General features: G+C 45.6%; 1 protein-coding gene across 1 annotated transcript; it reads left to right on the forward strand.

Annotated features, from left to right (window-relative positions):
• The first annotated feature begins 5,789 nt into the window (after window positions 1-5,789).
• On the forward strand, window positions 5,790-6,680 carry LOC130251237 (ankyrin repeat domain-containing protein 9-like). The gene has a single exon (XM_056487726.1). The coding sequence runs from the start codon at window positions 5,790-5,792 to the stop codon at window positions 6,678-6,680; it is 891 nt and encodes a 296-aa protein (XP_056343701.1).
• The last annotated feature ends 7,117 nt before the right edge of the window (window positions 6,681-13,797 follow it).

Below are 13,797 nucleotides of genomic sequence, written 5' to 3' on the forward strand. Positions count from 1 at the left end.
GCACCTGCCAGGTATTCTATAAATTAAGCTGTCTCTATAAGTTATCCTGTTGTTGCAGGGGTAGAAGTGAGCTAAGACACAGACACTGATTTAACAGCATGAAAAGAGTCCTGGTTTATTCTTCTTTACAGCTTTGTCATGCTGACTCTGCTACAGTAAGCTCCTACTGTAGGGTCCAACTACAGACTAACTGGCTATTTCCTGCTGGACTATGACTACAAATATTAGCTTGCAGACTCCAAATGCAGGCTTTACCTAGCTCAGCTATGACTGCAGGCTCCAACTCCATCAGACCCAGACTGACCTCACAGCACATCTTTTACTGCAGCAACTCTCCTCAAGGTCCTCTTTCTCCAAGTTCTCCTCTTCAAGGGTCTCTTCTAGCCAGCCAACCCACCCCTTTTATTACACTTACCTTTATTACTCATAGCTGCAACCCATTAAGGGCAAGGCTGTTGCTTGTTTGGTAATTAGTACAACTGCAATTTATCAGGGGCGAGGTCACCTGTAATCCCTCCTACACCTACATCCTGTGATACTGGAGATACAGAAGATTCTGTTTGAAGATCTATCTTCAGTCTTACACTTCCCTGCTTTCACAGCTGTGGAGATGCTCTCAGATTTGCAGCAGGCTCTGCTTTGCCATAAGCTCACTGTCTGGCATTGCTCTCACCATGCTTCTGCTGCACTGACTGCTCTTGGTGGCCAACACACCTCCCTGTTGCTTCTAAAAGGTTTGCTCCCTGTCAACACTCAGATATGTTGGAAATGTTTCCTACATAAGGGACTCTGTCTATACCCTGAGTTTAAAAGTGGACAAAGGAAGAGAAAGAGGCACACTCAGATCTGCACAGGCTGTTTGGGGCTTGTTGCTGCAGAGATCCAGACTAACCACACTTGGGAAGTGAGGCTCTGGGGGGAACTGGGACACAACAGGCCAAACCCTTCACAGGTGGGATAAGCAAGAACCTGCAGGAAACACTATTGCCCTGTTTTCCCAATGTTTGTAAGTACTCCAGGTCTTGGTACAATGACCAGCTGAGGATCTGGGTGTAGCAGCATAAGCAGGACAAATGTCTGGATTACAGCAGTGGTCAACCAGCAGCATGGACATCACCTGAAAATTCTCCATTTGTCTCCAAATGAGTTCCTCTTACATATATTGCATAAGTGACTTAGTCATCTTTACTTCTAAAGCTCTGCAGGTAAATAACCATTTGGTGTTTGATTTGTTCTGCATACAGCACGTCAGTTGGTCTCATTACAAGTAATTGAAAGGCTTTCCAAAGTGTAAATCTCCACTTATTTTCATTTCCTGCCTCTAGCAATGTAGTAAGAGATTATCTCATTCGCTGTTTGAATCCTCCAAGCAGAAGTAAAATATTCTGTTGCCCAGGACAGGTCAGACTATAGATTTTTCCACCGTCCCGAAGCCTAGTTTAGTCAGGTGGATGAATTAGAGCTGGTAAGTGTGTAGCAGGGCATAAAAAATACTCCTTTGTGCACTCTAAAAGCAGCCCTGAGGTGCAGCAGGGCTCTGCACCAGGGCACTAATTTGTCACAGGGCGTGTCCCCAAGCTGCACTGCACAGCCCGGGCTGGATGTGGAAAGCAGGACACAGCAAACATTTCTCAGAGCCTCACTGTGGCTGAAGGGATATCATCCATCCCCAAGAGATCAGCTTTTCTTTCCCAAGGAATGGAAAAAGATCAGCAGACACTATTCTGGAAAACAGAAAAAGACATCCTCTTGCTTTGTTTCAGGCATGTGATATCTGGTAATTGGTCTTCTTTGTATATCCTGGCTGGGTCATCCCGTGTCCCTCCTGTACAAAAGGCACAGAAGAATTGAAATCAGTTTTGCCTGGAAACAGATTCCAATTAACATCCCTGGAGAAGGGCAGAAAGGGAACAAGAAACATTTCATTGGAGTTGTTGACACAGGTAGAATGATGGAGATGGTCCCAATCTTTCCCAAAGCCTTTTGTTCTTGTTTCCCAAGCTGCTTCTTCCTTGAAGTTTTTCCTGTGTGTGCAGGCAAAAATATGGTGGAAAGAGCTGAGCTGGGCAGAGCTCACATGGATCCCATGTCTACTGGAGCTTGTGGCAAGGTTGCTCTTCCCTTAAAGGAGAGAAATGTCATGCTCCCACCAGGCAGTGAAATGACAAACACAAAAGCCCCATTCTGATTTATTCCCAGTCCACGACCAAAAGCTGCTGTTGTTTTTGTCTTTTTCCAGAAGGTGTCTTCACTCACTCTTGTCTCCACAGTTTTTCTCATTGTTCCATGTAACTTTGTACAGAGGGGCAGGAGGCAAAAAGGGAAAGGTTGCTAAGCCCCACTCTCAGCATCCAGTACATAAAGCCTCTCTGCTTTGGCTTATTCCAGAAACAGGATCCAGAGGAACCCTCTATCCCTGCAGCACAGTTTGGCCATTGCTAGCAACAGGCTGCAGGTTCTGTACTGAGTTTGCAAAGGCTCAGGACCAAGGCCTGCCAAACTTGCTTTGCCTGGACCATTTGTAGGGTGGCTGCTGCTTTGTTTCAGTTTGGTTTAGCTGTAGGAGCACTTTCCTCTTTCTAGCCAGGTGCTTACAGCTGATTTGGTTTACTTTCACTAGCACTGCATGGTAGAACCATAGCTTTACACCAGCTCTTTGGGGCACTGTGGGGTGTTCACAGCTCCAATTGCTTACACTGGAGCTAACAGAGGTGTGGCTGCAGAGGTGGAAGCACAGGGTGCAGTGTGGGGGCTGCAGGCCCAATGGGATGGTAAGAGATGGGGCACAGGCCTGATTTTCACACCTATAAACCACTCACCTATGGACAGCTAAAGAAATGCAGATACAGAGCTGGATGAGAATAGTTTCAGGGGTAGAAAAGAGGACAAATAAAAAATATCTTACATATATATAATCAGCATCTATTGTAAATATGGATGTGAAATGGAGTTGCAATCCAATGAAGAAACAAACAGGTGTAAAAGCACTTAACAAATAATAAAACTGACCCCCAGGAGGATCTGGAGGGAGGAAGAAGAAACCATCATCATCAGCCTCACATTCCTCCCACAGAACAACTCCAGATGCTGATGATTTCCTGTAACACCACCAGCAGAATGAAACCACCAACCTTAGGATTTAGGTGAGCACGGGCAGGAGGAACATAACACTAAGAATAGGGATAGAAGATAAGAAGTGTGCATAAGGCTTCAAATTATTTTTAAATTACTGTTATTGCTATTGATTTTTTTAATAGGAGTATTATATATTTTTTTCTGTAATAATTTGACCTGGACTAATAGTTATTTTTATTAGCAGGCTAAGATTTCAGTTCTACTAATGTTCAATTCTTGTCTTAATATGGAAGGTATATTTATTTCCCTTTTGTGTAGAAACAATATTTCTAGCATAACACTTTAAGAAGGTTTCTGAATAGCTCAGAAACATTCTGTATTTCTCACAGGTTCAAAATAACCAAACAATTTATAAGCTGAAATCACCTTCATATGTGAAAAATGCATCTGCCCAGGAGAGATCTAAAGAGCTTCATAGTATCAGATCAAATGGTAAATGGTGTTCTGGGTAAAATTAGCTTTTGTTTTTCAGTTTTTCCTTTCAAACCTGTTCCTGCTTTCTTGGATGCTCTCTATGGTCAAAACTGATTCTATTCCTCCTCTAGACTACACTTTGCTAAAGAGAAAAGCCACTACAAACACCTTATGAATTAGGAGACATTATTTTTAGACACAGATCAAAATTCAAAGAAATAAATAGAAACTTCCAAACTCCTAGTCTCCTTCTAGTTTCTCAATGAAGGTTTCCACATCAATGTCTTCCATTTCTAGTGGTTCTATCATGTTTTATGGATGTATTATGCTTACAACAAAATTCAGTAGCAATGCATTGCCACCAAACAGGTGCCCTTAGCACCAGGTTTTCTAAACTCCTGGAGAATAAAAAGAAGAGGCCAAGGCCAAGAGCCACCAGAGCAGACAGACCTGTGCCATGTGGAGCCATAAGGAGGTGACATGAGGGACTCTCCTAGTTTTGTGCTGGGCTTCCTGGGCAGAATTGCAGTGTAACCTGTAATTACAAGGTACTGTGTAATTACAGACGTTTTCAAATCCTGGACATCCTGGACCTGTGGTATAAAGGTGATTGGCCAGAAGCCTCATGGCCATTCCTCATTCTGTGGTTTTGGTTTCCCTCTTCATTCGAGATACTTACAAGAACATTTTTCTCTTGATTTCTATGTGTCTCTGCCCCAACTCAACTCACAGAACTACCTAAAGTTAATCTGTATGACTAAGAGCATGGTCCAGATGCTGCTTGAACTCTGAGAGGCTGGTGCTGTGAGCACTTCCCTGAGGAGCTTTATCTTTACATCTGCAGCAGCTGAGGATTGCTTAATGGCTATAATGCTTTGGAAGATGTGCAAGATCTAGACACAGTTTTGTGAGTGGCTTTGGTTTTCTCATTGGATGACTCCAAATAATATCTGGAGATCTGATACTTGAATTCTCTCCAGTTTAAATATACCTACTAGATGTTTGTCTTCTTGTGAAATGAAGATAAGGATTTCTTGATTTGCTGTGTTCTCCCCTAAAGGGAAACCCTGTTTTCCTACCAAAATGGTGAGATACCATTTTATTGCAATCTGTTGATTTATAGGATGCATGGAAACCCTTTTCCCTTAAACAGAGCTTGCCATAAAGGACTCTTAGTTTCATATCTTTTCTGTGAATTTAGTTTTGGCAAGGTCCTTCTGCCTCATCCAATAGGAACTTCCCCCTCAAACCTGCAGAGCTTGGTCCTCTGTGTTTTACATTGCATTGCACAAGTCTGATTGCCTAATCCCACTTCCCCCCGTTGCTGCTGGCTCTGACCCCAGTCCCAAAGCAGGATATCTGAGAAATGCTCAGATCAAAGCTCCCCACCCGCCAGTGGGGTTTTAACCTTTTGTTTATGCCCTTGCTGCTCAGCAGAGGCACTCCAGGTATTTCCTTGCTAAACAAAGGCAGGCATTTAAACCCAGCAATCTGCTTTATGATTCTGGGAACCCTTACTGCACACACCATTTGTCTTTTCTCTGCAAAGATTAATGCTGGCATCTTAAACATCACTAATGCCTTATAGACAATCCATTAACATCAGTGTCTCCTCGGTGGCCAGCCATACCATTATTTATAAAATAGGGATCCTTTCCTAGTGCTGCTGCTACCAGACCCTTGATTTCCTGAGCATGGAATCGTGCCTATTATCAGCTGTGGGATATTTTACACTGCTACATATTTTTTACTATATAATGAGCTGCGTGTGTGTGAGTGACACGAAAAAAATAAATAGCAGAACATTGCTATTCCACTTGCTGCAGTGCATGAGCTGATCTGGTTAGACACAAAATGCAGACAGAAATCTGCCTCACCTCTCAAGCTAATTTTAGTCTCTCCCTCTGTTCTCTGTGGCTGTGTGTGTATAAAATCACTGGCAGTCTGACAGCGTTTCAGTAACCTGTGCCACGCGCAGAGCGGGATGTACTCACCAACCATCTGCTTGCATGGCACGGGTTAACTGATCCTGTGGGATTGTGCTTACCTAAACAAAACCACTGCAGTGAGGGGAAAAACAATGAATGGGTGGAGATGATCAGCCCATGCATTCCAGCTAGTGCAGTCCAGGCAGCAATGACAGCCTGAAGGTTGCAGCAGCATCGGGATCAGCATTCCAAGTGCACCAATCTTACAGTCTGGAGTGATTTTACGTGGAGCTGTTCTTTATTTGCTGAGCCATGGCCAGTAACCAGGCCAGCCTGCAGGACGATCAGAGCAGGCACTGCAAGTTCTTATCCTATATGTTCTACCAGGCTGTGAGAGATCACAAGCCTGTGTGGATGCTGGAAGACATGAGAACAATGGAGTATTTTTACTGGGAGGAAAATGCCAGCCTACGAACCTATTCACCTTCAGAAGCCCTTCTCTATGCAGTGGTGCATAATCACCTGCCTTATGCTCAGTATCTGCTGTCTCATTTTCCAGAGGAGGCTCTCAAGGTGCCTGGGGAACACTTCTGCTATTGCCCATCCTCTGCTCCTCACTTGGCCATGGCGGTCACATATGACAGGAGAGATATCTTGGGACTGATCATCAAAATTGCACACAAGCTGCCCAGCTTGAACACTTACATCAATAGGGCTGGCTGCTTTCATCTGGAAGATGGGAAAACCCCCCTGCACCTTGCCTGCGAACTGCTGAGGTCAGAGACCGTCCTCATCCTCCTAGGGAATGGAGCATCTCCCAGGATAGAGGACAGTAAAGGGCTTACCCCGCTGGATGTCATCCTGGAGCAGATGTGGGACTCCAAAGTCAACGTGGCATCCAAGAAGCTCTGCCTCGACTACCTCTTGCTCTTCATGCCCAACCCACAGTTTAAGATGCGGAAAGTTCTGCAGGAGCATCCAGACCACTGGACAGCTTTGCTGGGAGAAGACAAATTCAACAGCCTGGTGGGGAACACACCTGCTTCTTTATATCTGCAAGCTATGCAAACTATTCTTCAGACTCTTCCCCCTTCCCACTTCCCTAAAAGCATCCAGGAACTACCTATACCTCAGGCACTAAAGCCCTTACCATCCTATGGCAAAAAGCTACCAGCAAAAAATGTGGTAAATGTTTTTCCTTGACTTTATTCAATGGGTCTTGGATTTTCCAAGGCAACTTAGAGGAGCTGGTAATCCACCACCCTCTGCATTTTAGTGTGATTTTAGTACTTAACCTATTAGGCTATGCTGGAAAATCCAATATTTTGTGACAAGATTTTAAATGTCTTTTCTAACTGATTGCAAGCAGGGCACTTTTAAAGGCAAAAGCCTTCCTTGTTTTTTGTTTTGTTGTGCATGTGAAGGGTTAACTGTAGTTGAGACTGTGTTATGTTTGGTTTCTTAGTTGTCAGCTGGTATCAGTGTATTTGAATTCCCAATATGATAACTGTATCCTGTGTAATGCACCCGGGTTAAAAGGAACCAAGTACCCAGTGGGATTTTTAAATGGTGTCACTGCTAGAGCTAGGAGAAATACCATCCCCTATCAACAAAGTTCAAACATCAGGTTTCCTTTCTATTATGCTCAAGCATCATTAGTAATAACCACAATGTGTATGGGAAAAATTCATGCTGCAGGGATGCAGAGGCAGTTCCTGAGGATAATTGATCCCACCAAGTTACTTTACAGCAGGTCATGGTGTGGAGGGCATGAGTTCAGAAAGAGGCAGTGCATGTACATTCCTGGGGGTTGGGAGATTAAGATCCACAGAATAGCTACATTAGCATCCAGTCTCACCTGGGAGTGAGGGGGTTAAAGGCAATCCTAGCCCTGATGCCTCTACAGACTTGTGCAACCGGGAAGGAACCATTTTCCTTGCTGTCCAGTAAACAAATGGCTATTGGAGCAGGGACAGTGGGAGCTGTGTCTTTCATAAGTGACATTATTTATTCTTGACTTGTGTTTTGGAACATCTCTCTACAGGAGATGTAGCTCGCTAACTTGATTTCCCTGGGGGTCTCAGAGGCAGGCATTTGTTAGTTATCCTAAGCTGGGGTATGATGTTCTGCTGTTAAAAGTTGTTACTTGTTGTCAATTAGAGTACTTTTGAGACCCAGGTCCAGACAGAAATCCTTATCCTGCAAATTACAACATGTTGCCACTGCCTGGGCACTGCAGGCAGGGTGAGTTTGCAGAGAGCAGGGCTGGGGCTGGGCAGCCTTCAGGGTAGCTCTGAACCACGCTGTTCTCTCTGCTCAAGGCTCTGGCCCTGCTCTCTTAGCTGTTCTCAGAGCAGTGGCAGAATCCCAGCTCCCTTTGGGGAGCTTCCCTTATTTTGGACACTGGTGTTCCCCGTCCTCTTAAGTGCAACCCTCTGTTCTGCTGAAGTAGCATAACTCAGTTCCCCCATCTGCACTGGGCAGCAAACCCACTCTCCTCTTCAGCTGGGTTTGGAGCCCAAGGCTGTGGGGCACAAACTGCTTTCCACAGGCGGTAGCTAAGAAAGATGTGGAATCAAATCTCGATTGCTTTGTGCAAACCCAGCTCATGTCTCATCCAGCTCATTCCCTTACAGTGCCAAGGAGGCTGTGCTGGACCTGTGCTCCTCTTTCTGTCAGCACAGGGAGCACTTCCATTTAGTTTCCCTCTACACAGGCTACCTCCTGTGTGCCAGGACACTGGCAGTGCCAGGACACTGGCCAGCTGGAGTTTTGCTGTGAGGCTGCAGAACATGCCCCTCACAGCCACCTGGAACATCCTTTCTGAGACACTGGGATGCTCCTCCCAGCCATCACTTCCCACATGCCATGGGAGAACCTCAGTTCCAGTGCTAGGCCAGGTGAATGAGCAGGCTTGCTTCTGAGTGGAGAAAATGCCAGCCCAGCCCTAAAAGTGGCAAGCAGGCCACGAGGGGGTTAACCCTTCTCCTGAAATCCCACATCCCTGGTGCTGCAGTATCCCTCCACCCCTACCCCTGGGGACTTGAACGTCCTTCTCCATCTGTGTCTATTCCTCCTTGTTCCTTGGGGAAGGCTGCGAGCGGGGAAATGCAGGGTCAGCGCTGGGTGAGTGTTTTGGGGGAAACCTGCTCGCTGGACAGCCTGTGCTGCAGACAGAGCCTGTCACAGCTTGGGAGGCAAAGCAGAGCCCAAGGCAGATTTGCTTTATAAGCTCTGTTGGCTCAGCTGCTTCTTTCAAGCAATCAGGCTCCCCAGCACTGGCACACCCCTGAAAACCCAGAGCTGAAAGCAGAGGACAGAGCAGGCTCTCGCTGCCCATGTCTGCCTGGAGTGTAGGGCACGGCCCCTGTGGCACCCCAGGAGTCCAGAGGAGCAGGATTGGTTTGTCCCCAATTGCAGGAGCAGCACTGCAATACCTCATCCGGATGTTGGTGGGTGAGAGGCGGAGGAGGCTGGTGAAGGATATTATTAGAATAGTAATTAGGTCCTGGGAATGGAGGAAATGGAAATCATCCAGTGCTATTTCACTGGCTCAAAACCATGTGAGTTTCAGTGCTGTGAAGAGTTTCAGAAAAGACAGGAGGGAGGGGAGGGCTGTTCACCTTACAAATCCAAGGAGGCAGGTAGGGACTGTTGGCATTAATGGAGAGTGCTTTCTATTAAGGCAGGAGGCCATACTCAGAGAGCCAGAGCAGCCCACTGGGAACAAGTGAGTGTGAAATGGTGCAGGGGTTTCTTGATGGCTGCAATAGTTGTGGATCAATGCAGAGGTCAGGAATCAGGCACTTCAGGCTTTTATGGGTGGGTTTGTAGCAGACAACAGGCTTTTGTGCATGCATTTGTCTGTGTGGGAGGCTCCTCTCAATCCACCTGCCAAGAGAGAGGACAGAAGATGAATTGTCTTGAATAGTTTCTTTCTAGGGCATTCCTGTGACTGGTGCCCCAGCATGGAAGAAAGCTGCTGGTCTACTGCTGGCCAACATGTAAGAATTTCAGTGTGTCCAGCCCAGAGTGTAACAGGCAGGTACCCACACAGGAAAGATCACTCCACAGCCCCCTCATTTCTCCTTTTCCTGACCATTTTAGCAAGAGATCGAGTACCAGCTGGCCCTCAATCACATCGGGCCTCCCATGTGCAGTCCCAGTGGGCAAAGTTTAGGGTCTCTAGCACTGTGGTGACAACTCTTTCCTTTGCCTGTAGCAATATGACTGCAGGATGGGCACTCCTCCTGCTGGAAAGGGGGAATTTTCTCCCTAGACCCTCTTTGCTTATATTGTGGTAATCTGCCTGTCAGTTTGAGATCCCATTTGTCTTCCTGCTCAATACAGCGATGTTACATCAGATATGGCCAAATCTACCTCAGCCCTATCTGTGTTGGTTTTTTCTCTCCATTCTTTCCTAACCAGGTCACTAGCAAAAGTAAACTCGAAATATTTTGCAGACTTCCTGCAACCTGATGGTCTTGAAAAATCCCTATGCTTGCATGGCAAATACGTTGGTGACTTTGTTAATCAAAAAGGGTGCTGGGTGCTGTGTGGTTATGTTTGCATTCTGCATATCTGCATACTGAGTAAGTGCTGCTCAGATCTGTATTTCTGAACTTGGGGAAAAAAGAATAAACACGAGAGAAACTGGGAGAGGGTAAAGTCTTTTCTGATCTTTGGATTTAGGTTGGTCCTGCAGGTTACATCTTTTTAATTTCATTTTTGAGGAGTAGCATTGTAAGGATCTGAAATGTCTGTATGTGTGAACCTTTGGTTTTGGTGAGAAGCACTTCAGTGAGCACAGTAGGGAGGGAGTGAGTGAGTGAGTGAGTGAGTGAGTGAGTGAGTGAGTGAGTGAAAACGTGCAGGTGCCAGGTGCATGTGGGCACGTGTGTGAGCGCCTGCCCTCTTGTCACATGTGTGTGTGTGTCTGCTCTCTTGTCACAGATGTGCCTGCCCTCTTGTCACACGTGTCTGCCTGCCCTCTTGTCACAGATGTGTCTGCCCTCTTGTCACGTGTGTGTGTGTCTGCTCTCTTGTCACACGTGTCTGCCTGCCCTCTTGTCACAGATGTGTCTGCCCTCTTGTCACGTGTGTGTGTGCCTGCCCTCTTGTCACACGTGTCTGCCTGCCCTCTTGTCACAGATGTGTCTGCCCTCTTGTCACACGTGTCTGCCTGCCCTCTTGTCACACGTGTCTGCCTGCCCTCTTGTCACAGATGTGTCTGCCCTCTTGTCCCACGTGTGTCTGCCTGCCCTCTTGTCACACGTGTGAGTGTCTGCCTGCCCTCTCCTGGCAAACCCATAACCGACTGACAGCTCCCACCCACTGCACTCTGAGTACCAGCAGTGAGAGATGCCCCATGGAAGCAGCCTTTACACGAGGTCAGTGTGTGTCCCAGGCCCTGTGCTGCTGACAGGTAAGGATGTTTCTTCTCTTGTAAAGAGGCAGCAGTTTTGCTCTTGAAATGGGTGTTTTATCCCCAGACACCAAGCACAAGGGCAGCTACAATCATCCAGCAAAGGGTTTGTGATGCTGGTCACACTTTATTCTAGAACACTTTTGTTTTTTTTTTTTTTTTAAATAAAATCTCTTAAACATACATCTTTGTCTCTCTATTCTTCTGGGCTGCCAGCAAAATTCAGCTACCTATGACTTCCTAACCCTATGCTTCTGTCTATTTCTGCAGCATCATTAGCTGGAAGGACAGGCCAGATTCTCACCTCACTTACACCTCCCTACACCTGAAGTAACTCTTTTTAAGTTGTTTCCATCACTACTGATGTTTGTTGGTCTTAAGGAAGACAAACTGTTAGTGCATTTGTGTTTTTCAAGGCTCCATAACTATGACTTCAGCACACACATAAATGTGACACTTAATCCCTGAAAACATTTTTTTTTACTCTGAATGTATATAGATATATATTTTCTATCTCTAACATCAATGGCATTTCCTTGTTCCCAGTTCTCTTGGTGTTTCTGGAACCAGCATAGCAGTGACAGATGCTATTGTTCACTTATTAAGACTGAATGTTGCCATGCCCAAGTACAAATGAATGTTCATTGTATGATACAACTTTCTTATAAAGCCATACTTTTGTAATTTTGGTTTCTCTTTTTTTAGGGGGGGAGAATCTTCCTTATAATTGTGTTTGCACATTTCTCACTGCATGGCTAAAGATAAAACTATTGTAACATGCTGGAATAAACTATATATACATAGTCTGATATAAATAGGTACACTAGCTGTGAAAATAATTTAATTTGATTGTATTAATATAATAAAATTGCAATATAAAATTGATGTGTCTTTTATTAGCCAATTGGTCAAAACCACCCACAAGTGTCTGTTGTTTTTGCTTAGGCTCCTCTTATTGTTTGATTTCATTCTGACTGCTGAGCCATTATCTCAAAAAATGTGATCTGAGGAAAATAATATTTCCCTTCACAGGCCTACAGTAGCTGACTGTGCTGTCAGATGATGACCCCAAGAGATGAGGTGAAACCACACTCCACAGATCTGCTGAAAAGTGGTGATAAATCAGAAGAAGGGGCTCAACAGGGGTTGAATGGTAATAGGTTTCAGAGATTTTAATTTTTTAGGTTTGAGTTCAGCTTATGCCACTGTTTCCTGTGAACGTAAGAGTGCTGGTAGCCTGTTTTCCTTCTCTGGTTTGTGCACCATCAATCAGCTCCTTTCCTTCCTCAGGTGTTTCTCTGTACAGGAAGATGCCTTGACAAGGCTTCCAGCACCAACCTCTCCCATAGGCTCAGCTGAAGGTCTTCGGGCAGATGTGCACCTCTCACCCTCTGTGCTCTCCATGGGGTAAGGATCCATCAGATTCTGTGCCAAAACCAGAACATCCAGATCCTCCTCTGCTCTGACAAAAACAGCTACCCAAAGTGTTTCAGATGAAGGGTAGGTAGTTTGGATTATCAGGATGATGATAATAATTATGGGGTGTAGACTCCAGCTGCAGCTGTGCCCACAGATCTCCTCAAGGCACACTAGTACATGCAAGCTATAACCAAAAATAACTCCTTTGAGCCTGTGCTTGCATAGTAAGTTATTGGTTTCTTGGAAGATTGCAGAGAGGGAAGTTTCACTGATCTCTTTTAAAGAAGACCAAGACTATGTCCTTGCCTTCATAGCTGGAGATTTATCCCTAACTACTTCACCACAAGAATGTGGTCCCCAAAGATGTAGTTTTCTGGCTTATTTTCTTCCATGTTTCCTGTGTTTGAGAAAGGGAATTTGATTCAGTTTCTCTCATGCCCAGCTCTGCTGGGGCTGACCATTAGGGAGCCCCAGGCTGAAGCATGCTTCAGAGCCAGTCTCATGTAGCTATCAGGTTTTTTACAACTGTAGTTAGTTGGAGCCCACACACCAGCAGGCAGCAAGACAGGGATTTAAATAGAGAAATTTAAAGGGTATATTCCCTTGTGTGGAGGGAAGCACTGTCACAAGCAGATGATGCATTCAGCGAAATCCTGCCCACGCCTTTTGCTGGGTGCATCTCCCCAAGTGAGTCACCCCAAAAGCAGCTGACAGGTTTGGCATGTCCCACACTGTCCCGTGTCTGCCTGGCCAGCACAGCAGCAATGCCTTGGGGGCATGCTCTGCCTTCTGCTGCACCACCACTCTCACCAGGCTCCAGCTCCCAAGATGCCTGCCTTTGACTCCAGCACTTTGGAAGCTGCTCTGAAGCCAAAAAGCCAGATTTCTCCTAAGCAGTGCTTGATCTGGAAAATCAGTGCCAGCTCCAGCTCTAGCAAAATGTGTGTATATTTTGATATGGATCTCCTGTGAAGGAGAAATTTTTTTCTGCTGGGAAGGCTTTTGTCAAATTTCATGAGTTTGTAGAGATAAGGAGCTGTGCTCTGTACACCAGATCTGCCCACCCACACAGATCCCTGTGGAGAACAGGGAGGAGGAGGAAAGATTCTCTCAGAGTTGTCAGACTCACACAAGAAAACTTGGGATAAGGAAGAGAAGAAAAGGGTTGGGAGAGGCAGTATGGCTAGATGCCTTGTGGGAAGCACATCCCACAGCTGAACAGAAATAGGGAAAATAGTCTGGAGAATCCCAAACCTCATGCAGTACAAGCTATGAGAAACACAGAAACCCCTCCCTGTCACTTTCTCATGGAACTTGGATTCAGGGTCACAGAGAATGCCAGGATGATAAAGAAGAGGCTGAAAAGCATTAGAAAAGGAAATAATCACTAGAGCTGACTGGGAATTGATGTTTCTATTTCACCAAAACCAACAATATTGCAAAATGCACCTCAGTTCTAATTCAAAATGAAAATTC

This window comes from Oenanthe melanoleuca, chromosome 3, assembly GCF_029582105.1.
Source record: "Oenanthe melanoleuca isolate GR-GAL-2019-014 chromosome 3, OMel1.0, whole genome shotgun sequence".
In the NCBI taxonomy this organism is placed as follows: Eukaryota; Metazoa; Chordata; class Aves; order Passeriformes; family Muscicapidae; genus Oenanthe; species Oenanthe melanoleuca.